The sequence below is a fragment of the Neltuma alba genome, unplaced genomic scaffold, assembly GCF_004799145.2.
Source record: "Neltuma alba isolate B1F8T4 unplaced genomic scaffold, ASM479914v2 tig00012939_pilon, whole genome shotgun sequence".
Classification (NCBI taxonomy): Eukaryota; Viridiplantae; Streptophyta; class Magnoliopsida; order Fabales; family Fabaceae; genus Neltuma; species Neltuma alba.
This window is the reverse complement of record NW_021637305.1, coordinates 181,595-206,393: the sequence shown is the minus strand read 5'-3', so window position 1 is coordinate 206,393 and position 24,799 is coordinate 181,595. Positions and strand designations below refer to the sequence as shown.

The 24,799-nt window shown below is 39.3% G+C and overlaps 3 protein-coding genes and 1 long non-coding RNA gene across 7 annotated transcripts; 3 read left to right on the top strand and 1 right to left on the bottom strand.

The window, feature by feature from the left end:
- Positions 1-279: 279 nt before the first annotated feature.
- On the top strand, positions 280-23,470 carry LOC114732868 (heavy metal-associated isoprenylated plant protein 6). 2 transcript variants are annotated; one of them, XM_028920247.1, is made up of 7 exons: positions 280-284; positions 18,127-18,131; positions 21,539-21,548; positions 21,676-21,772; positions 21,921-22,156; positions 22,371-22,449; positions 22,619-23,470. In XM_028920247.1, the coding sequence occupies exons 3-7, from the start codon at positions 21,540-21,542 to the stop codon at positions 23,065-23,067; spliced, it is 870 nt and encodes a 289-aa protein (XP_028776080.1). In that variant the 5' UTR covers positions 280-284; positions 18,127-18,131; position 21,539; the 3' UTR covers positions 23,068-23,470. The 2 variants fall into 2 exon arrangements, with proteins under 2 accessions (XP_028776080.1, XP_028776081.1); XM_028920248.1 differs by lacking the exons at positions 280-284; positions 18,127-18,131 and adding an exon at positions 4,190-4,195.
- On the top strand, positions 3,711-9,817 carry LOC114732866 (ABC transporter B family member 1). Of its 2 annotated transcripts, XM_028920244.1 has the most exons (10): positions 3,711-4,315; positions 4,401-4,455; positions 4,544-4,719; positions 4,803-5,003; positions 5,101-5,360; positions 5,468-5,784; positions 5,864-6,087; positions 7,007-7,380; positions 7,497-8,211; positions 8,295-9,817. In XM_028920244.1, exons 1-10 carry the CDS (start codon positions 3,917-3,919, stop codon positions 9,576-9,578), a joined length of 4,005 nt encoding a protein of 1,334 aa, XP_028776077.1. In that variant the 5' UTR covers positions 3,711-3,916; the 3' UTR covers positions 9,579-9,817. The 2 variants fall into 2 exon arrangements, with proteins under 2 accessions (XP_028776077.1, XP_028776078.1); XM_028920245.1 differs by lacking the exons at positions 3,711-4,315; positions 4,401-4,455 and having other exon boundaries at positions 4,633-4,719; positions 4,855-5,003.
- Positions 12,057-19,131, bottom strand: LOC114732870 (uncharacterized). Of its 2 annotated transcripts, none has more exons than XR_003739035.1 (4): positions 18,407-19,131; positions 18,069-18,187; positions 17,791-17,978; positions 12,057-12,643 (listed from the first exon to the last, which is right to left on the bottom strand). It is a non-coding gene; the product is annotated as an uncharacterized LOC114732870 (long non-coding RNA). The 2 variants fall into 2 exon arrangements; XR_003739034.1 differs by lacking the exon at positions 18,407-19,131 and having other exon boundaries at positions 12,057-12,418; positions 12,542-12,643; positions 18,069-18,163.
- Positions 14,805-18,223, top strand: LOC114732867 (glucomannan 4-beta-mannosyltransferase 1). The gene is made up of 9 exons (XM_028920246.1): positions 14,805-15,218; positions 15,845-15,943; positions 16,027-16,279; positions 16,389-16,499; positions 16,586-16,722; positions 16,811-16,924; positions 17,038-17,237; positions 17,321-17,521; positions 17,823-18,223. The coding sequence occupies exons 1-9, from the start codon at positions 14,904-14,906 to the stop codon at positions 17,980-17,982; spliced, it is 1,590 nt and encodes a 529-aa protein (XP_028776079.1). The 5' UTR covers positions 14,805-14,903; the 3' UTR covers positions 17,983-18,223.
- Positions 23,471-24,799: the final 1,329 nt, after the last annotated feature.

Below are 24,799 nucleotides of genomic sequence, written 5' to 3'. Positions count from 1 at the left end.
GGGAACTTTATTGGGATTTTCAAACGGGGCAAATTAATTCGTCAAAGACTGTTTTGGAATTGGATATACAAACGCGTTGGCAAATGTTGAGGCTTGTGTGCCAAAATCATGAGCGTCGCACCCCAGAAATGATCGAGCTTCATAATCTGCTCTTCAATCCAAAGTCTTGTACACGATAAAGAAATTATTTTTGCTTTTCGATGCAAAACGTAATGCAGAACCGGCTGAGTCATATCAGATGATAAGCAAAACTATCATTTATAAATTTATCGAATTTGTTTAGAGTGAAGAAACTGCAAATTTTGTCAGCTTCATCCTTAAATAAAATTACCGGCCTGCATCAAGAATGGTACACATCTCATATTATGGATGAATATGAAGAGAGAAAAGGAATGACTCTTGAGATTTTTATTTTCGCCTGGCTCTTCGATGTTATTATGAGTACCCTCGAATATGGTAAAAGTTAAACCTAAATTAAATCGGAGCAAAATCTGAATGTTTGCATTGTGGCAGTCATACTCAATAGCTAAGTCAAAAGCAGGCTAGCTTCGTGCCTAACCCTACTTCTAATTGCAAAAGCTAATCTTTAAGGCAACAATTACCTATAGTAATAATATTTATTAGTGTTATTATTATTTAACAATATATATATACCCACACGTTAATCTAATTTGAAGAGGAAATGAGCATCGTGATCACTTTAGTTGAACATGACAATCACAGAATAGGATGTCAACTGTTGAACGAAGTCATTTGCACTGCTCAAGAAATATAAAATAAAGAAAGAAAGAAGACTTTACAGAAAGTTGGCTTGCTCATTACTTTAGCTTGAGATGGTGCTTTCTCCTGCAATTCACTGAATCCATCGAACTAAATTATATAGAGAGAGATGTTCTAAAGCTCATAACCTGGACCACTCAATTGGGATCGATCTTTTCCCAGTTTTTATAATATATATTCCTCTTCAGTGCCCCCGAAACGAACTTATTGTCAAATGGACATTCCAAATACGTAGACCCGAGCAAGACTGATGTGTCTCCATCCCCACACCTTGCCCCACTCTTTTTGAGCCGATGATGATAATTATATGTGGTGGGTCCGTCATCGCTTTTGTCACACTCAGCTCTCGATCCCTTCCATCGTCTTGTGGAAGAAGCTTGCGTGCCATTTTGAAAAAATGGTGACAGAAATGAAAACAAATGTTTAATTCAGCTAATTACAAGAGAGACAATATAATGGCATGATTGGCGCCCTTGTGAAATATATATAGTGTTGGGTTAGAGTTTAATTTAATGTTATGGCAGTGGTACTAATTGACTATTCAGATTGGAACGGAAAACCCATAATAATTACTCTTGAGTCTTGATGACAAATACTATAGTGTATTATTATTAAACGAGCAGCCATGATTAATGTTATTAATGAAAGGTCCCTCGTGATGGACGCTGGGGTTTCTCTTTTTGACTTGTTCAACGCTCTCTCACAACCTTATATGAACGAATAAGATATCTGTGTGCCCCCAGAATCTTCAATTAGATTTCTATTTCTCTCCGGGCGAGTTCGATCACCGACTCTTTTATTTCTTTCTTTTATCTGCAACATCCAAATTTCAACAAACTGAATCAGTGTTCATTTGACTTTCTCCCCCTCTTATTTCATTTCACTTCCATTGGCCGTCATATATTGGACACCATTTCGATTACGACTGACTGACAAGTCCATGCCCTTACCCTTTTATTTATTTGCTTATAAATTTTGTACGTTAGTTTTTATTTAATTAACAAATAATTATTTGACCTACGCATGCATTTTGGAAAGAGTTTTTATGAGAGGTAAAAACGAGGCCAAGTTATGCATAAGTGAGGAGTGAGGTTTCCTCCATGCATCCACCTGACCACCTGACCCATATGCTTTCAACAGTGAATACAACGCCACATGAAAAACACAGTAACGATCGAGATCGATACATCAGTTAGAAGATTTCTAATCAAAATGATGTGATTAATTAGAATTCACTGTTGATCAAAATTATTGTTACAGATAACATAATATGTGGATGATTTAACTTGTTGAACTATTGAAGCAAGTAGTGGTGGGTGGTAGTCTGGTAGGAATGAGACAGAGAGAGGCAGAGAGGTCCATTAATGACACAGTGCGTGCAATCAAACTGGTAAAATCCCCGAATGGAGGGAATCTGAAATCACTTTCTCCATTGCTATTTACTGTTTTAATCCTTCTTTTCCATTTCCAGAATTCCATATCTGATAACACTGTACCTACGTACGTATTCCTCACATCTTATGGCCACTGGTTGTTGGGTTCTTCAGTCCCCTCCATTAAAATCACGTCCGTGGTTTTGCTTTTCTCAGTTTTTCGACTCTCACACACTTCCTTCTCCCACCACATTTTCTACCTCTTTTGTCTCATTCCTATCATCACTACCTAATGCCTATATATTTACTCATCCCAAGTACGTACCCCAGGGGTTACCCTTCCCCAAATCATAAAACTTCTCATAATTTAGTACCTTTCAGTCCTTCAATCACAACTGTTTTGGCTCCAACACAAAACAAATAATTGGAATGCCCCATTATTGGATGCCAGTTCTTCCAGGGCAATGAACAGAGCGTGGCGTTAAGCAAACAAATAATTGGAATGCCCCATTATTGGATGCCAGTTCTTCCAGGGCAATGAACAGAGCGTGGCGTTAAGCAAAGAGTGTTTGGTAAACGTGAAATGTGATGTACGATTTTTTTTCTGATTTAAGTTTTATTAAGGGGTCGTTGACTCTGTTTAACATTATAGTTTATTAGATGACTGTATCATGATTCCGGGAAAAAATAAATTATAAGGCTGATGTCAGTTTCCTTCTAATTATTGACCTGATGCTACGGGGCGTATAAAAAAGAGCCCTTCTTGAGGGAATTTGCAGTGTCAGAATTACAGTCACATTGCTGTAATTAAACTAGAAAAGTAAAAGGAGCTAAATTGCTGATATTGAGTAAACCCAGAGCGTGATGTAAGAAGCTGCTTTACAGAAACTTTCGCACAATTAATTCAATGTTAAATTACCTTTTTTTTTTTACCTTTAAAAAAATTACATATAAGTTATTTTCAATAAAGAATCAAATTTTGGAGGAATCACGGGACTGGTCCACAAGGACCTGAGACGTTGGTTTAGTAAGATTTTGATAATCATTTGAGTTGGTTTTCATAGTGCTCGATATTAAGGTTTTTCCTGAACTTTCAAAATAATTTTCTTAAAAGAGGAGAAATGCATAATTAGTTCCATTTCTTCGTATGTTACCCAACATATCTTGTCCCTTCCATGTATTTCAGAATGAACCGGCGGACATGGAGGAGACATGGAAAGCAAATTAACTTGAAGTAGAAGCCAAGCCTGAACACTGGATCTCGATGGTCGTCAAAAGGCTATTTACACATGAAAAAGTTAAAAAAAAAAAAAAAGATTTTAAGTGTTTCTTTCTTCTTTATTTTTTATACTTGATTTGAATTCGTTCCGGTCAAAAACCCATATATTCCAGGTTTCACACAGTATCCTTTGTCGGGTGGAAAATCAAACTTTCTCTCTCCATGCCCCCCGAAATTTCGGTGTCTCGCTTCTCACCATCTGTCTCTTTCCAAGTTCCTTTTTTACTGATGAAGCAATCCGAAAATTAACCTCTCCCACTCTTCCTAGATAAATATTCAACGCTCCACACCACGATCACTCCATTATGAACAACAATACTGGAGAATGATGAAGGAGTGAAATCACAGGACAGATAATATTTAAATATTCCCCGAGAGATTAGAAAAAGTAAGCATCAGAAACATGAGCTGAAAAGCCAGGTAAGGCGTGTGAGATAATAAAGAGGGAGTTGGAAGTCGTTGATAAAGCTAAGGATTCTTGCAAATGTCACAAGATTCTGAGGAGATAAAGACCACTGAGCACTGGAAATGGTCCGAAATGCAAGGCCTTGAGCTTGTGCCCCCTGCTCCTCTTTCCGACTCGACGGCAGAAAACAGAGACTCCCACGCAGAGGAAGCCACCAGAGGAGAACGCAGGGACATGGAAATCTCTGAGCCCAAGAAAGACGGCGGAGACAAGCCTGACACTGTTCCGCCCGTCGGATTCGGCGAGCTTTTCCGATTCGCCGATGGATTAGATTACATTCTAATGGGAATTGGAACGGTGGGGGCAATTGTGCATGGCTGTTCTCTGCCTCTGTTTCTTCGGTTTTTCGCTGATCTTGTGAATTCTTTCGGGTCCAATGCCAATGATGTGGACAAGATGACCCGAGAAGTCGTCAAGGTAACGCAGTCACAGCAAGAAGATACTTTATGATATGGAATGAATGCGTTGTGTATTGAAGCCTTGTATTTGTGGTATTTTGCAGTACGCATTTTACTTCTTGGTGGTGGGTGCTGCTATATGGGCATCCTCGTGGGCAGGTGAGTTCTCTGGACATGGTCTTTCGGGAGGGGGTTTTTTGGTTTATAGTGGCGTGAATGTTGCTAGAACAACTGGGTTTTGTCGCAGAGATATCGTGCTGGATGTGGACTGGAGAGAGGCAGTCGACGAAAATGAGAATAAAGTACCTCGAAGCCGCCTTGAACCAGGATATTCAGTATTTTGACACCGAGGTTCGAACGTCCGACGTTGTTTATGCCATTAACACTGATGCTGTGATGGTCCAAGATGCCATTAGCGAGAAGGTGAAGCGCCCTGTCTTCTTAATTGAACTTGTTCATCTCTGTTTCTATTCACTGATAATACTCGGTGCTTGCTTTATGCGCAGCTGGGTAATTTCATTCACTACATGGCTACATTCGTGTCTGGGTTTGTGGTAGGTTTCACAGCCGTTTGGCAGTTAGCTTTAGTCACACTCGCCATAGTCCCAATGATAGCTGTGATCGGAGGCATTCACACAGCCACGTTGGCCAAGCTCTCCGGCAAAAGCCAGGAAGCTCTCTCTCAAGCCGGCAACATTGTGGAACAGGTGAATTTAAACTTCCATGTCTTCCGTACGAGAAGCTCTAAACTTCTATGTTTCTGCATCTGGGTGTTGTTCATATACATATTGAACTGAACTGCAGACGGTAGCGCAAATTCGAGTGGTGCTGGCATACGTGGGGGAGAGCCGGGCATTGCAAGCCTATTCGTCGGCGTTGAAAATAGTCCAGAAGGTTGGCTACAAAACTGGCCTTGCTAAGGGAATGGGATTGGGTGCCACTTACTTTGTCGTCTTTTGTTGTTACGCTCTTCTGTTATGGTACGGAGGCTACCTCGTCAGGCACCACCACACCAATGGCGGACTTGCCATCGCCACCATGTTTGCTGTTATGATAGGTGGAATGTAAGTAACTAAGTATTCGTATTAGTGTATCACAATTCTAATTGTTTAAAGCAGTTCTTCGGTGATCAAGTTACATATATACACACTCACGAACAATTTCTGCGCAGCGGTTTGGGTCAATCTGCTCCAAGCATGGCTGCATTTACAAAGGCCAGAGTTGCTGCTGCAAAAATTTTCCGCGTAATTGATCACAAGCCAGGGATAGACCGAAACAGTGAATCGGGCTTGGAATTAGAGTCAGTTACGGGACTAGTGGAGCTAAAAACTGTAGACTTCTCATACCCGTCAAGGCCAGAGGTTCGGATTCTCAATGATTTCTCACTAGTTGTGCCTGCCGGGAAGACCATAGCCTTGGTTGGTAGCAGTGGCTCCGGCAAGAGCACCGTCGTCTCCCTCATTGAGAGATTCTATGACCCCACTTCTGGTAAACTGAAACGTTGTTCCAATTCATCTTATTCATTACAATTTTGCTTGACTACTTATTGAGCTTCTCCGTTTTGCAGGACAAGTTCTGCTTGATGGGCATGACATTAAAGCATTAAAGCTTAGATGGTTGAGGCAGCAAATAGGACTAGTAAGCCAAGAGCCTGCATTATTTGCCACCACAATAAGAGAAAATATACTGTTGGGTCGGCCAGATGCAGACCAGGTCGAGATTGAAGAAGCTGCAAGGGTCGCTAATGCTCATTCGTTCATTATCAAGCTTCCCGAAGGCTATGATACCCAGGTTAGCCCGTTAAGAGCATGTTTTGAGGAAAATGAGTACATAATTGTCTTAGCTATTGATTGAACTCAGCACTAAGATAACCCTCTCAGATCAATCACATCATTGGATTTAGAGACCTGCACAGAAGCATCCGCTTGTTTCTGTGGTCGCCACTCATTTTTTTAGATTTATGATAAGGTATAGGTGGAATATAGAAGAATTTGGAAACTAAGATAGACATAATCTATGCCACAGTTATCACAGTAGGTGGGTAACATCATAATGCCATGTCTCATGTGATGAGTGTGTGGAGTAAAGCCGAACTTTGTGGAAGGTGGGAAACCAATTATGTGGATCTTGACCAAGAGGTTTCTTGTGTAGTTGTAAATATTTGGTAGTTTATAATTGCAACTTTTTTTATTTATTTTTTTAATTTGATAAATTCGTTTAGTCAACAGAGAAACCCAATTAGTATTATTTTATCTTAATTTCTAGAAGTCAAAGCCAGGAAAGAGGGTAACATGCTTCAGTCTACAGTGCATGTGCTTGAATGCAGGGGAATGAACATCTGTTCTTAAATAAAGACTAGACAAACTGCCGGTGGAGGATTAATTAGGCGGAGCTGCCCTGAAAATAATAACAAAACTTTTAAGAGTTTCAACGATTTGCTCTTTTTTAATTGATTAGTCACCATGAGAACGGAAGATGCTTTATGTGTTTAACTCAATAGACTCCTTATATATAAATAAAATAAGCAATCTGTCATACTTGATAATTATGATAATTATTTATGATGGTGAAGAAGATGCTAAAACAATGAAATTGCAACGTTGTTTCTATAGATGGAAGGTACCTTTACTCTCTTGCTTGGTTTGTAAGAATTGAAAGGGGCAAAACTTGAATTATTATCTGATAAGTGACAAATTATTGAAAATGGCAGGTGGGGGAGAGAGGATTGCAGCTTTCCGGAGGACAAAAGCAAAGGATAGCAATTGCAAGGGCAATGTTGAAAAACCCAGCTATTCTTCTGTTGGATGAAGCAACAAGTGCATTAGACTCTGAGTCAGAAAAGCTGGTTCAAGAAGCCCTAGACCGGTTCATGATTGGGAGAACAACTCTTGTTATTGCTCATCGCCTATCCACCATTCGCAAAGCTGACCTTGTAGCTGTACTTCAACAAGGAAGTGTTACTGAAATTGGAACTCATGATGAGCTCCTTGCTAAAGGTGAAAATGGAATGTATGCCAAGCTTATTCGGATGCAGGAAGCAGCACATGAAACTGCTATGAATAATGCCAGAAAGAGTAGTGCAAGGTTAACTATCTCCATAATTTGTATTTAAAATTGTGCCATGAAGAATATGTTCATCTTTTAGAAATTTTAAGCTGAACTCAGATTGATTATCTCCTGACATAATGTTTTATCTGTAGGCCTTCAAGTGCTAGAAACTCTGTGAGCTCACCAATAATTGCTCGGAATTCTTCTTATGGTCGGTCCCCATACTCACGCAGGCTGTCGGACTTCTCTACTTCTGACTTTAGCCTTTCCATTGACGCACCACATCCAAATTACAGGCTCGAAAAGCTTGCCTTCAAAGACCAAGCTAGTTCCTTTTGGCGCCTTGCAAAATTGAACTCCCCTGAATGGCTGTATGCTTTAATTGGTTCCATAGGCTCTGTTGTTTGCGGATCCCTTAGTGCCTTCTTTGCTTATGTCCTTAGTGCAGTCCTTAGCGTCTATTACAATCCAAACCACAAATTTATGATTCGAGAGATTGAGAAGTATTGCTACTTGCTGATTGGCCTTTCATCAGCTGCACTTCTCTTTAATACACTCCAACATTTCTTCTGGGATATTGTGGGAGAAAATCTTACAAAGCGAGTGAGGGAGAAGATGCTGACTGCTGTGCTTAAGAACGAAATGGCATGGTTTGATCAGGAGGAAAATGAGAGTGCTAGGATTGCAGCAAGGCTTGCTCTTGATGCCAACAATGTCAGATCAGCCATTGGAGATCGCATTTCAGTAATTGTTCAAAACACGGCCCTTATGCTAGTTGCATGTACTGCAGGGTTTGTTTTGCAGTGGCGCCTTGCCCTTGTCCTTGTAGCCGTCTTCCCTGTTGTTGTGGCAGCCACAGTTTTACAGGTTTTCTTGCATTTCATTCTAGCATGCTATGAATTTCAATTGTGCTCTTACTTTCATTAACCATTGTGTTGAATTATGCACAGAAAATGTTCATGAGCGGTTTCTCTGGAGACCTGGAAGAAGCTCATGCCAAGGCCACACAACTAGCAGGAGAAGCCATTGCAAATGTTAGAACTGTTGCTGCGTTTAACTCTGAAACAAAAATTGTTGGTCTTTTTACTTCTAACCTTGAAACTCCACTACGAAGATGCTTTTGGAAGGGGCAGATTTCTGGAAGTGGGTTTGGGATAGCTCAGTTTGCACTTTATGCTTCCTATGCGCTTGGTTTGTGGTATGCTTCTTGGCTCGTGAAGCACGGAATCTCTGACTTCTCTAAAACAATCAGAGTTTTTATGGTCCTCATGGTTTCTGCCAATGGCGCTGCTGAAACTCTAACCCTGGCCCCTGACTTCATCAAGGGAGGTCGAGCTATGAAGTCAGTTTTTGATCTCCTCGACCGAAGAACCGAAATTGAACCAGATGACCCAGATGCTATTCCTGTTCCAGACCGTCTTCGTGGTGAAGTTGAGCTTAAGCATGTTGACTTCTCATATCCCACTCGCCCTGATATGCCAGTATTTCGCGACCTAAATCTCCGTGCTAGAGCCGGGAAAATTCTAGCCCTTGTTGGACCTAGTGGCTGTGGTAAGAGCTCAGTCATTGCATTAGTACAACGATTTTATGATCCAACATCTGGGCGAGTGATGATTGATGGAAAGGACATCAGAAAATACAATCTCAAGTCTCTGAGGAGGCACATCGCGGTGGTACCGCAAGAGCCTTGTCTGTTTGCTGCTACTATATATGAAAACATCGCATATGGGCATGAGTCAGCCACAGAATCCGAGATAATAGAAGCAGCAACAATGGCCAATGCCCATAAATTCATATCAGCTTTGCCTGATGGATACAAGACATTTGTGGGAGAAAGAGGAGTTCAACTATCAGGAGGGCAGAAACAGAGAATAGCGATTGCTAGGGCATTTCTGAGAAAGGCCGAGTTGATGCTTCTTGATGAGGCAACAAGTGCGCTTGATGCTGAGTCTGAGAGGTCTGTTCAGGAGGCTCTGGACCGTGCGTGTTCTGGAAAAACAACAATTATAGTTGCACATAGGCTATCGACTATTAGGAATGCTAGTCTTATTGCAGTGATTGACGATGGGAAAGTGGCAGAGCAAGGATCTCACTCACATTTGTTGAAAAATCACGCGGATGGCATCTATGCACGAATGATTCAATTACAACGGTTTACACACGGTCAAGTGGTCGAGATGACATCGGGTTCGAGTTCTTCCGCGAGACCAAAAGATGATGAAAGAGAAAGCTAGTTGCTCGGAAACAAGTCCCGGTAATATAGTATGCCTTGTACCCATCATGATTATTGGCTTCTTCTTCTTCTTCTTCTTGGGCTTCCCCACTTTAGATAGTATAGTTTGTGTATCATCCCTCTCCTCCAATTTAAGAATATATCTTCTTGTGTTTCTGAATCTCACCATGGAAGTGACAGACAAATACACGAATGATAATGAAATATATTGACAGATAGGCTGAAGTTCTGGAGAACTTATTGAAGGCATTCCCGTTTCAGTTCACCGCTGTTAGTCTGTTATAGTGGGGGCTACTTCACGCCTTGCAGTGTAAATGAGACGATTGAATTGTTACATTTGGATGATTGAATTTCATACTAAAAATAATTCCAGCAAACTTGTAAAAATAATTTAAAAAATGTGTTTAAAGAGAAATAAATTAAAAACTTTATAGAGTACTTATAATCTTAGAGAAATGAATCAGAGTCCGGAGGAGAAAGAACCAAAGGAGCCATTTTATATTACAGGTCGGAAATCAAATATTTTAAACCACGATCTTTGTGTCAGGGCAAATTTAAGATTTGGCCTCTCCTGTCTAGTTATTGGGTCTTAAATTAAAGTTGGATACCTTACATCAAAAAATAAAATTAATCCCCATCCTAATTTTTTTTTGAATGAGATCTCCATTATAATTAGGAAGAATTATAATGAGGTCCCAAGCAAGGAAAACAATTGAAAAACAAGTCTCAGAGGTTGTCATTTCCACTGTAGAACTTGTCATTATAAACTGCTCAAGTTATTATTGGGATTTTTTAGTAATTATTTATCTTCTATAAAACTTGATTGTAATTCTTCCTTATAATTATTAGTTACAGAGGTTCGATCTGTTTTTTTTTTTAACAGAGAGAGAAACAACTAGAGACATTAAATAGAGACTAAAAGGCTATATCATACTCACGGGAGTTGGGTCCTACAGAAGGGGTTTGTCTCTCACAATGTGACGAATCAATGTTCGAATCCCTACTGAGAGAGGTGCATACAATATACATTTAGTGCCCGATAGTGTTTTAAATAGGATTGCTTTCAATAAAAAGATACTTATACTAAAAAAAAGCTATCATCAGGTGGCACAAAGTGAAGACCCGGGGCCTTCGATAGCGCGCCCTTTGCGAGGAAATCTGCTACCTTCACGAGTTCTCTTGGTGTATATTCGATCTGTTTTGAGATAGCTCTTTGGTATACTCTATTTTGACACAACTCTTCGGCAGAGTCGGAAAGGCATATAGAGAAGGCCAGAAAGCATGTTGTTGGTGTTCATGAGCCTAATATCGATTTGATGCTCGGCTTGATTAAGCCCTCAGGCCCATTATTTAGGCCCAATTCCCAGCCCATGTATACCCAATTTTATTGAACAAATCTCCACATGATGTCCAGTAAAAGCAAGGAAAAACAGCCTCAACTCCCAGATCCTTTTCTAATTATCTATTATTTTTTATTTAATTTTATAATGTAAATTATACAGGCATTATAATTATAGCATTATAATTCAAAAATAAAACTCTAATGATTTGATTTCATATTCAATCTATTGTAATTCCATTATATACTCAACGCATTGTAATCCTGATAATACGATTATATTAGTAAATAATTGTTGTTCTTGAATAAGATTCCACATCCTGATAATAAGATTATATTAATAAATCATTGTTGTTCTTGATTTAGATTCCACAAAGTCTGGCACTATATATCACATTAAAATTAGTATTTACATCATATTTGATCACTTATTTTTTTGAGTCATTTTTTACTGGCCGTACGACACGGAGGAGTAAAATGTGGTCTATATATACGTCTGCGGAGTTTTGAGTTTTCAGCCATATTATTTTGACCACAATATCATTAAATTTTAAATTATTAAATTATTGGGGTCCCGCGTATTTAAGAGATGACTTGATGCAATTTGGGGATCATGACGTTTGCTTGTAGGCTGCATCTACCTGGGAGGTAAGTGGCTGCTGGCTCGTCGTCTTCTCCGAAAGATGACTTGCCGTGTCAACTCGGGTTCCTCTTTTCCAGACTTTTTCTTCCCCACAAGTGAAGAGCTCTCTCACTCATATTTCATCAAATGCTTCCAAATATATGTTTTGCTGCTATTCAGTATTCACACACAGATCGTGTGTGTTTCCAAAACTAGCGGTGCAAGCAAAACAAGCCCCATTGTAGCTATTATTGCCTCTTTGACTTCTTTTTTCATGACCCAACAACACTCACCGCTTCTGCCCCGAAACTGCCAAATCCTAAACTAATTTACTAATTATGGCAGACGACAAAGAGCCAGCTTCACATACAGCAGGTCTAGCCAGTTTTATCAGCCAGCTTCAAGAATTTACATACTAGTAATTTATTATTCAGAAGCCACCTGATTTGCATCCGGCTTTGTTCCTCCCTTTATACTGATATTATTTTTATTTTCTCTATGCTTTTTTACCATCTGAATTTATTTTTAAAAGCTTCCATTATTCAAATCAATATATCATTCAATCAACAAAATTTCCCTGAGATTATTCGTCAGATTGACCGGAAAAAGATTCTAATCAAGAAATATAAGGCACATAAAATAGTGATTTCCCGTTTAAACAACCTTCTTCCCATGAATATTTAACAACTCGGAACGATAAATATTTCCATACTCTTTACTTATACTTGGTTTCCCCATCCATTACCAGTCCAGGCTTTCCAACAATTACCACCCGGCCTTCTTCCATTCTAAAGGAAAGCTTTGCAAATTACCATCCTTCTCGTGCTTGCCACGACCACACTCATATATTTACACTATTTAGTGAGACTGAGGGGGCCGGCTGCGGGGAAAAAGAAAAAAACAAGGAAACAATTGATATAACATTAAAACCAACAATAACAAACTCAAGAATTCTTCATCATAGATAAATATTTCCTGGCTTCAAACGACCTTTGTAGCTCACCGTAAAGCATGTCAATTTGTATCCAGTTCAACAAGCCAAGAATTACCGTGGGATTAAACCGTATCAAAGCATATCAGGCTCAAGTCTTCCCAATGGTCTTGCCTAAAATGACATCATAGCGGTCAAACCGTGAAATTAGACAAAAAAATGACAACCTTGCAGGTATACATGTATGATAGGACCAACATGTGCTCATGAATAATAATTATTAACATAAAAAATGCAGGGCAACAAGAGATAACAGCCCCGGTCATTTTTCCAAAAACAAAAAACATATTTGAACGGTTTGCTCAATGTATGCATTACCAAATATGCCCAGCTTCAAATGCCGAACCTCTGAACAAGGAAAAGAATATCATTAGAGTCAGATTCCGTGGGTGTGCTAAAAGAGAGCAGGGGCTCTGATTCCTTCTAAACTAAGTAAATATAACCAAGAACTTAACAACTTCACTGAGCACAAATTCATAGTGACAACAATACACTAGTGCGCCCTCCCATGCATAAGGGAGTTCAACTGATCAACTTCTTTGGCAAAACAGGGAAAGGCTGTGTACATTAATATTGAGGATGCATGCAGGCCTTTTAGAAACTAAGAATCTGATCATTGGTAAATGGTAAGAAAACTGTCTGAAGATTGGACATAGAATTCTACAAGATGTAACTGGGAGGAGTAAACTCTTAAAGACATGGACAAACATAATCCAAAGAAATTTTCTCCGTCCTTAAGTAGCAACATAATCAATCCACGTGCTTAAGTTTATAGGTCTTCCAGCAAGTCAAAATTTCTCACATCAAAGTCCTGACGGAATAATTTGACCCAATGGTCTGTAACACTAAAGTAGCCAATGCTATATTTGTTCCACAATGCTAATAGTTATCATAAGATTTGAATATCTATCATTGCTAACATCATGTAGCCCATCCAGCAAACTAATGCACTAGAGATCTCAGCCCTGCACCAAAAAATATATTTGGAAAGTAGTCTGTATTTTACTTCACTCTTCGCCGGTTAAGTCAAAAGAGATCAATAGGATAAAGATAACCCATCTACAAGTGTAACCACTCCTTTTCCACATCATAATTTTGTAAAAGACGATTACCTAGATAATTTGGCCCATAGCATAGCTTACGTCTTAGAACAGAGTATAAAACTTGTGTACATATGAACTTCCATGCGTGCACGTTTTGGTAAATCCAAACATTTGCCGAGGACCGCAACGTGTTCCACCATATACACAAGTTATCCGAGTCAGACAACATCAACTATCTGTCGTTTTTGGATAGTCGATTTCCCTCCGCAATAGCCTACTCCAAAGCATTCACATTCATGATCCTAGAAGTGTTTGACAAACTCACAAACCACTTTGGGTCACTTAAATTTAAACCAGATAACAAAAAGCATCCAGAGTTAGGATTATGATAACCTTCACATGACTAATGAGGGAATTTATCAGATTAAGGAATCCTTACCTTATCTGCAAAAGATTCAGCAAAGGAATTATTATCTATCAACCCAGATTGGCAGATTGTCACTATCCTACCCCTATTTACTGTAATTTCCTCCTCTTTCCACAAGTGACTCAAGTTGCAAAGTAATAGTCTTATCTGAAATTAGAGCAAGCAATTTCCCTTAGCAGCATTATGTGACAAATCATAAGAATACATTAACCCAGAAATATTTAATGGGGCAGGATGAGACTATCCAAATTCTCGCTCCACTCTATCCTAAGCTCAGCAGTAAAGCAAGGAGTTCTATGAAGAAATAAGCTAGTGCCTATGAAAGAACAGAACAAGTAAATTTCACCCAATTTTAGCAAATAAAGAAAAGATAAATGAGATTAAATGAACCACTAAAAGACCACATCTAGTCCTTAGAAGAATACCAATTATGCCGGCTTGATGCTGTAGGCATCTATCCAAACATTTATTCACAAGATAACACAATCTGATAAATCAGTTTAATACAATGAGCAGTTATTACTCAGATCAAAATCTTCAGCAGTAAATTTTTGATCATGTTGTCGGCAAGAAACGACAAAGATATAGCTACCAAGCCACTAAATTACGGCTCCATAGCTTGCATGAAGAACGTGTGTCTCTCCAAAAGGGAAGCTCTCCTCCTTACACATCTTACTCATCATACTACATTCGTCCATTTAAACCCCAATGCACATCTTCATTCTCACCCAGCTCTGTTTTCTATTTAATGTGAAGGTTCATCTCCCAGATATACCTCACCCAGTAGTTCATAGGCTGGTACAAATCCCTGACCCACCATCAATTTCCTCATCTCACAACTAGCTCTGTTCAGGCAGAGTCTACGGCCCGACTTTCCATCCTACCTTCAAGGACTACAGAAAACATGAGAAACCTTATTTTTGAGCAGCCTGATCGAACAATTCCAGAATATGCTTCAACTAAGCTGCAATATGCCTGGGAATCTATACGAAACCCAGTGATCATACCACTCTTGAAACTAGCTGTCATACTGTGCTCAGGTATGTCAATCATGCTATTTGTTGAAAGAGTACTCATGGCACTTGTTCTTTTGGGGGTTAAAGTGTTGAGGAAGAAAAAATACACCAAGTACAAGTTGGATGACCTGAAACAAGACCTAGAAAGAAACAAAAACTACCCCATGGTGTTGATCCAGATACCTATGTACAATGAGAGAGAGGTAAGCTTTCCTTCTGACCATGAAGCCACGCACCATCGCAAGGTTCAATCAAATCACCAGATGATATTTATCATTTTTGTATCCAAAAGATCATGCATCCATCCAATTCTGAAATAACAAGTTTTAAGATCAGCTGATAATGGTCAGTACTTCTAAATAACCATGATAAACCATAAAAGCATTGTTTATTAGTAATCAGGAGAAAGCTTTAAGTGAAAATAAATCAACTGGATTCTTTTCTTCTCAAACACTTCCTATAGCATGTCATACCTTACTCTTTGCTCTCTCTTTTTCTTTTTACTTTCAATTGCCTGTTTTTAATGTTAATTTTCCCTACCTTCTTTCAATTGACAGAAGCAAGCATCTGGCAAAGGAAGCTCACCAAGGCTTTCCAGCCAGATTGTCAATTCATATGGTTTAATGCCTCCACAATCATACACATGATTTTATAACAAATAAGCAGTGTAACTGATAAGCATGAACCCCTGCTAACTGATGAAGTGAAAGAAGCACATGTTATCTATGCTTTTATAACTACAAACTCACAACAAAAGACCACGGGTTAAGAGTGATGCTTCATAAAGATGAAATACCTTCAAACTATAAATTTGGATTTCTGTCTCCAGGTCTACAAGCTTTCCATTGGAGCAGCATGTGCACTTTCATGGCCATCTGACAAACTCATAGTTCAGGTTCTTGATGACTCCACCAATCAAGTCTTAAGGGTATCTCACTAATCCAGCAGATCTTCATTGCAGACCCCTTTCTTGTATAAATTTGCTATAACCATGTGCCTATAACTATGCAGGAATTGGTTGAACAGGAGTGTCATAAATGGATACGAAAAGGTGTTAACGTCAAGTATGAAACCAGGAGTAATCGAAATGGTTACAAAGCTGGGGCCATGAAAGAGGGTTTGGAGAAGGAATATGTCAACAATTGTGAATTTGTGGCGATTTTTGATGCAGATTTCCAACCAGATCCGGATTTTCTCTGGAGAACCATCCCTTACCTGCTTCAGAACCCAAAATTGGGCTTGGTTCAGGCCAGATGGAAATTTGGTACATAACATCAACTTTAAAAACTATTTCATTCATATTAGTATGGATGCATCCATTGCTTAGAGCTCAGGAATTCAAAGTATTGCTGAACCATTTTTGTTACATGCAGTAAATTCAGATGAGTGTATAATGACCCGAATTCAAGAAATGTCACTTGATTATCACTTCAGTGTTGAACAAGAAGTGGGTTCCTCAACGTACTCATTCTTTGGGTTCAATGGTAAGTTAGTTAACAGGCTAACTAAACTACATTTAGAAAAGCACATCAGCATACCAGCATACTCAAATGTCCATTATAACATACAGGGACGGCAGGAGTTTGGAGAATTAGAGCAATAAATGATGCAGGGGGCTGGAAAGATCGAACCACTGTTGAAGATATGGATCTGGCAGTCAGGGCTAGCCTTAAGGGCTGGGAATTTGTTTTTGTTGGTGATGTGGCAGTGAGTTCTTAACTTATTCTTCTTGTGCTATTTTGACTACATCTAAGCTTCAATAGCTATTAACTAGAGCCTTTCTGCTACTTGCAAGGTGAAAAATGAACTACCAAGTACATTTAAAGCCTACAGATATCAGCAGCACAGATGGTCATGTGGCCCCGCTAATCTCTTCAAAAAAATGACCAAAGAAATAATCTCTTGTAGCGTAAGTAGGCACCAATGTTTAAAACAACCAAAAGGACCCAATTCCCCATAGCTATCCTGATTCACAAACTTTTATCAGTAATAAATTGATTGACACCTAGTTGTGTCATGCAGAGGGTATCGGCTTTTAAGAGATTCCATCTTGTCTATGCTTTCTTTTTCGTGAGGAAGATAGTTGCACATTGGGTGACTTTTTTCTTCTACTGCATAGTTATACCGGCCAGTGTGATAGTTCCAGAAATCACTCTTCAAAAGCAGATTGCAATATACATTCCAGCTACTATTACAATTCTAAATGCAGTATGCACTCCAAGGTAAATTGTTCTAACGGCATTGCAACTTTGTCAAATGATCTCATTCATCTTAGTTATTCAACAATGTCTTGTTTATGGAACAGGTCCCTGCATCTTCTAGTACTCTGGATACTGTTTGAGAATGTCATGTCACTCCATCGGACTAAAGCAGCAATTATAGGCTTGTTGGAAGCAAATCGTGTCAATGAATGGGTTGTCACTGAGAAGCTTGGTAATGCGCTGAAACAAAAGAACAATCTTAGGCCATCAAGGAAGTCAAGATTTCGATTTCGATTTACAGAAAGGTATTTGCACGTTTGCTTTGAGTCTGTCCAAAACAAAGCACTTTATCCATCAGTAACACAGCAAAATTGCCACTTAATCCATCTGTAGGATAGAAAAAGTAGTATGACCATCAAAGAGAGAACAGAGAACTGCCAATAATGTCTTAATTGCTTATTCTGTAAGATTTGGACTAAAGCATAACATAACATGGAAGACAGGATTACATTTTTAGGTAAAGTATATAATCCCAACAACAATGAACTATTACTCATCGTTGATTAATTCTTACGCATATTTATAATCCTCCGATTTTATCAACAGAATACACCCACTGGAGATACTCATGGGGATGTTTTTGCTGCATTGTGCAATCTATGACCTGCTATTCGGGCACGACCATTTCTTCGTCTATCTTTTACTGCAGGCCGGAGCTTTCTTCACAATGGGATTTGGGCAGGTGGGAACAATTGTCCCCAACTGAATCATAAAGGCAATGATCAAAATATTAGTTTATTGTACAACTCAGTCAGTACTGCTTGTGCTCGGGCTGTAATTGTAGTATGTTACCTTATCTATCGGTATAAAACTGGTCAGGTTGTTACAGGCTATTTACTAGCAGAACTAGAGCAGGTATAGTTGGGATCATCTCGGTAGCCATGCATCCCAATCATGAATAAAACGTAAAACTGTGGACAATAATGAAGCACAAGTGCACAAGTTAATGTATAGTCTCGTTCATCATTAAAAGTGGGGCGCTTTTAAGACTCATCTCTCATTTAACACTAGCTTGAATGCTTAACTTCTTAAAACGAAAAGAAGATTACTTGGAAAATGCAAAAACAAGAACCTTTAGACAACATGGAGGAAATCAAAATGGATCGGTGTTCAATAGATTATTTTCTAACCTTCCACGATAAAAGGCTAAATGGAGTTTGTAAAAAGCTTCGTCCAAGTTATGTGCTTCGAATTTCACCAGATAAAGAGACCACAACAAGAATAAAATACAAGGATAATAGTACCATCCAGCGCACACCTCTGTCGGTGATGCTTTTCTTTAAATAAAATTGAACATGTACTAGAGAGAAGAGAGAGACGAGACTTGGCTTAGGCGCGAGATCGCATCATTTTCACCGAATTGATAACCCTCTAATCGTCCATCAAACAATGCCATTTCAGAAAGACATTTTTTAAAATGTAAAATAGCATAAAGACATTTCAACTCCTAAAACAAGTCAAAACCATCTACCTCTGAAATGGATGGAAAGAAAGCAAAATGCACAGACGGGGGGGAGTCTGGGGCCCTCTGAGGAGGGTTCACGTCGCTTAATTGGACAATTCTGGTTTCGTTTGGGAAGGAAACCTGTGCAATTGACAGAGAACAACCGGTAGAGATCGGGGAACCGAAAATAAGTCTGGAGAAAGGTTCAAGGCATTGTTTAAAAAAAATTTTAAAAAAAATCCACATGACATAAACGGAGTTGACAACTTCGACATTGTGGCCGGCATCAGTCAGCGGGAGAAGATCCGAGCTGGCGGGCATGGTGTTCCCGCCTCGCGGGGACGGACGCTTCAAGTGGTGGAATTCACGGGCCATATTTTTAGCCTTTTGTCCGCAAAGCCCATTTGCATCTGAGATGGACTGACTGAATATAGCTGAGCGCATTTTAAGAAATGCAGGCTCAGAATACAGACCCAATAACTTATGCAGACAGTGGCACGTCCAAAATATAGTTTAAACTTGAGATGAGATGGCGCCCGATAATTACACTTTTTCAGATTGGCAAATACCTCGTACCAAAAACAGTGAAGTTACACGCCGTTATAAAAACTTTCGAGAGGGAAGAATGGGTGGGTCAAATTATTGTAAGGAAAGGAAGAAAGCTGAATAGAGTTAAAATTCAGAACCGAACAAGTTTATGTAAGTGTGAGTCAAAAACAAAAAGTTTATGAAAATGGAGCAGTCAGGGTATGGAAGGGAAGAGGGAAGGAAGTTTCCGCATGGAACGCGTTCTGGTAGAGGAGGACAAATTGAGAGGAAGTTTCCGAAGCATAGACGGGAGAGAGTAGGGACGTGACAGTACCCGATCTGAAAACGGGAACCGTGTCTGACATGCTTTTATGGAGGAGCAAAGAGAGGGAAGGACCGACGTGTTAAAAGTTAAAACACACGACTTTTAAAATCAACTAGACAAAAAAAAATATATATATATATATATATATATATAGTGCTTATTTTTTATTTTGTAAATTAGGATCAGTATGGCTTCCACGGTTCCACCTTGGTATCTTACCATGTGCATCACACTCACGACTGGGAGATCATCATGAATGGATGATGAAGAATGGTGCCGAATAAGATGAACACGTTTTCCTTCTTTTCGTAATTTTCTGCACTGCCCTTGTCCCACTGGCTGTTCCGTGTGTTATCATTATGTTCCTCCTGGTTGTCCTTGTCCGTCTCATTTTGTTCGGATTCCGGAATTATTCGGAATCTTTGGCCATTCCCTTCCCTTATGAGATTTCAAAAAATCAACGATATTTATTTAAAGTTGCTTATGTTAAATATTTATTATATTTATTATAAATCATGATTAAAAAATTATAATTGTATTATTATTCTAAACAAACACTTAAAACACGGAAGAGTGGTCATATATATACACGCACACATATGTATGAGTTATTATAGATTTTGTATTTTATATCAGTTGTTACAGATGTTCTTAATGTTAGATAGCAATTGGTATTATTATGCAGTTTCTTAATAACTTGTCTTCAACTGGGACGGTGGATGCATTATATATACATTGTTTTTATTTTTCATTGTACTGCTATTGACTTGGGGAAAATTTATTCTCTTTTCAATTGGCACCATCACGGACGATTTAATTAAAATGTTTGATACTCCCAAAGAAATACTTGAAATGTGATTATTATTATTATTATATTTGTCTCTTTATTTGCTTGTCAGCTTTTAAAGATTATTTCCAACTAGTGTGGTGCATATAATAATTGAGCCGGGCAGAGGAGAGTGTTCCAAATCACAAAGACGAGGCACTTTCCTGGCAATACAAGCCAGGACTGCGCGAGACCAGAATCCCAGAGAAAGACTCCTCCCCCGGCATTTAAACGGGCTTGTAAGGAAATTTCCAAATTTCCACAGGAAGGGGCCGCTGAACTTGCAATTTTCTTGGGTGAAATCAGACCTGGCATCTCAACGATCTTCACAAACGCCATGGAGCCCACCGTATAGAAGACGTGGTCACTAATTTTGTAGAGCGTTCACCTCATAAACACAAAGCATCCGGCTACACTCCCATGGAATGAATCACGGAAATACAAATTTAGCTGATGTGCTCGCGAGGCATATTAATTTTGTGGTGAAGCTTTTCATCCAGCCAAAAATGGAAACAGAGTCAACACGATTCTTGAATAACACCGAGAAACTAAGAAAATAAAAGTCAAATAGTGGCAGCACATAAAAAGAATTTAACACGATATACGAACAAATAAAAGTGAATGACATAAGATTTGAATTAATAATTTCTGCAATTTCAAATATGAAAGAAGAAATCAAGTTATTTACGGGAACGGGCGCATATATTATGTAGCATAACGTAACATTGGACTTCTGTTTTTTTTCTTTTTCTGTAAATGAATGGACCTGTGTTATTATATTAAACTGAGATATTGAAATTCAAATTAAAATGGACGGAATAATAAGGAGGTGAATAATCCAGAAAATTGTGGCAACCCCTGCGAATGGGAAGGGAAGTTTGTTTAATTAACTTTATGAAACTTGGCTGACCAGTCGGGGAAGAGAGATGATGGTCTATACACGCCTCTTAAACACACATATATCCACCATGCAATATAGCTCCACATACATACATAACATTGCACAGGTCCAGCCCCACTCGCCTCTCCTTGCTCTTTCCCTACCTATTATATATACCAGTCCTTGCCTCCAATTTCACTCTTCAAAATAACAGCCAACTGCTTCTAATCAAATCCAAACCCTAACGTTCTAATTCCAGTATGGGCGAGGTCAGTTCCTTTTCTTCTCCATCTCCGTTCCCATTCTTTCACCCGAAATTTCATTTTTTTTTTCAGTTTTATTTCCTTTCTGTGGTATTACGCTCTCCCCTTCTCATTCTCTCGTTTATGCACGCAGAAGAAAGATGACGCTCCCCCCTCTGTGGTTTTCAAGCTCGATATGCATTGTGAAGGCTGCGCCAAGAAGGTGAAAAAATCCGTCCGCCGCTTCCCTGGTACGCTTTATTCCTTCAGTTCTATTTGCTGTCCGGTTTAACTCTATTTCGGACTGACAATCCCTCTCCCTCTCCATATTTATTTGCTTCAGAATGACTACTGGAATCGGGAATTCAACCCTCAATTTTGGCTGTTCTTATGTTTCAGGTGTGGAAGGCGTCAAGGTGGATGTGTCCGCCAATAAACTGACAGTGATCGGTAAAGTGGACCCCGCAAAGGTGCGGGAGGAGCTGGCGGAGAAAACCAAGAAGAAGGTGGAGATCGTCTCCCCTCAGCCTAAGAAAGACGCCGGTGGCGATAAAAAGCCAGATGAGAAACCGGAGAAGAAGGCTGAGCAGAAGAAGTCTGATGATAAAAAGGACCAAGATAAAAAGTCGAAAGAGGTATTTGACCATACTTCCGTTGCTGCTGAAAATGCCTTCTCTCAGTCAATGCGAGACATATTTCGCATTCCAATTTATTAGCGAATTGGCTTCTCTGCCTAATTTTCATTTTGCTTGTTTGATCACGGCACCCGCGTTTTTCATGTTGAATTTGTTTGGTTATGGTAATTACTAACCGACTTTAATTAAATTAACTTGGTTTTGCTTGACTCAGAGTACGGTGGTTTTGAAGATCAGATTACACTGCGACGGTTGCATCCAAAAAATCCGAAAAATCATACTCAAGTATAAAGGTGTGCGCCATCAGCTTTATCTATATTTGACCAGAATTGTTGAATATGTCTCCTCAATTTCCTATTAATTTATTATTATAATTTACAAAAGAAAATAAATATTTAATTCAATTCATTTAACAAGGCCACCGGCGGTTCTTAATTTTCCGTGGAAAACCATGGCGTGCAGGAGTTGAATCGGTGAACATAGATGCAGGCAAAGACTTGGTAACCGTAAAAGGGACGATGGACGTGAAAGAAATGGCGCCATATCTGAAGGGTAAGCTGAAACGAAACGTGGAGGTGGTCCCCCCAAAGAAAGACGATGAGAAGAAAGACAAAGGAGAAGCAAAATCCGGCGGCGGAGACGGAGGCAAGAAGAAAGAGGATGGGCCAAAGGTGGAAGTGAACAAAATGGAATACTATGGGTACCCGCCGCCGCCGCCTATGTACTGGCCCGGCGGAGACTACCACCCTGGCGAAACCAGCTACGCTGTGGAATACCAAACGGAGGGAGGGTACTCAAACCAACCGGGGTACGCAAACCAGGGGTACGGTGTACCCTACTATCTGAATCCTCAAGCCCCGCACCCTCAGATGTTCAGCGACGAGAATCCCAATGCGTGTTCCATCATGTGATCATCTCACGGCGGACGTTTGAGTTTTTATAAATTCCATTCTTGTGTACACTCGGAGGGGCAGTCCCGGATAATTGTATATAGAAAAGTACAGCGATGCAGGGATTAGTAGAATCGGATTAGTAATTGGGGGATTTTTTTTAAAAAATAATATCGACTAGGTTATTTAGGCAGAGTTAGAGGATATGGGCCGCCGGCAGGATATTCTGGTCCATAAGGGGGGGGGGGGAAGACCTTGTATTAGTTGTTAGGTTTGTTTGGTTGTGATTGATTTTTCCATTCACATGTACTAAAAAGTTAAGAATTCATATGACAGGGTGTTCACTCTCACTCGGCCATGGAACCATGTGGATAGAACTTGCACGAAGGGGAATTCATATATATATTTGTAGGATTATTCCGTACCACTTCTGCTTGTTTAGCAAGGCGATATAAAGGGTCTTTATATGGAGGGGACTGTTGTTAATCAAATCAAATTATGACATGTTAACGTGTGATTAATTAATAGCGGTTCCTAAAGTCCCGATTCCCGTCTTTTCATTGAGATGACTTTGAACTATCTTGGCCCATCCTTACTTATCTTTGCCGGTTACGTTATACATTTAGTTTAGGGGCAAAAATAATTCGATGACAGTTAAAATTAAAAAACAAAAAAATCTGCACAATTAACATATGAATTGAAATATTCATTAGACATGGTTTAGCGGCCTTTTTTGAGTAGTTCAGCTTCATCTTAAGGCCCCGCACTGGTTGGACCCGGCAAAAAGGTGTGGCTAGTGGCCTGTCTTTTCTTTCTTCTTTTTGACTTTCTAGCTAGCTGCTATGGGAGGTAATTTCCAGTCTCATTTGCATCCGTGGTTTATTTAACACGCGTATATTTTGCTACAATAAGTTATTACATATTTAATTACGTTTATTACAAGTGCGTGACGCACGGATTAGCTTTGGAGGCACTGTGAGTTTGGGGTCTCATAAAGCTGACCAGTGTTTTTTCCGTGTTCCGAAAGTGTAAAATATCTCATTAAATAAATCTGGTGCCTGATCCTAGTCATAGTAATAATAATAAAGAGAGACGGGTTCAGGGAAAGCCCATTAAGTGAAATTTTTACAATTCCTTTGGAGGTAATTCCCAGTCTCATTTGCATTCGTGGCTTATTTAACACGCATAAGCTATTACATATTTAATTTTATTACAAGTGCGCGACGCACGGATTAGCTTTGGAGGCACTGTGAGTTTGTGGTCTCATAAAGCTGACCAGCGTTTTTTTCTGTGTTCCGAAAGTGTAAAATATTTCGTTAAAGAAATCTGGTGCCTGATCTTATTCATAATAATAATAATAATAATAATAATAATAAAGAGAGACGTGGTTCAAGGAAAGCCCGTCAAGTGAAATATTTACAATTCCTTGGTGTGGTCCTTAATCATTGCGATTTGCGAAAAGCGGAGCATTCTTCTGGCTTCACCTCTCTAGATCGGGATATTCTCTCTCTTTCAAAATTGTCATCAGTTTTCGGAAAGATGTGAGAAATGCGCGATCTATATATACACTCTATTGATGATGAACAGTAGTACTATACTACCATGCACATTCAAACGGGATTTGTCATTTTAGTAAGTTTTATAAATTTTATATTTATCATCTTTCTTTAATTAAACAAAAAATATGAAAGACATTCCTAAATTGAATGAAAGGTCTACAGCGCATATATAACCACTTTTTTTTTCCTCTTTG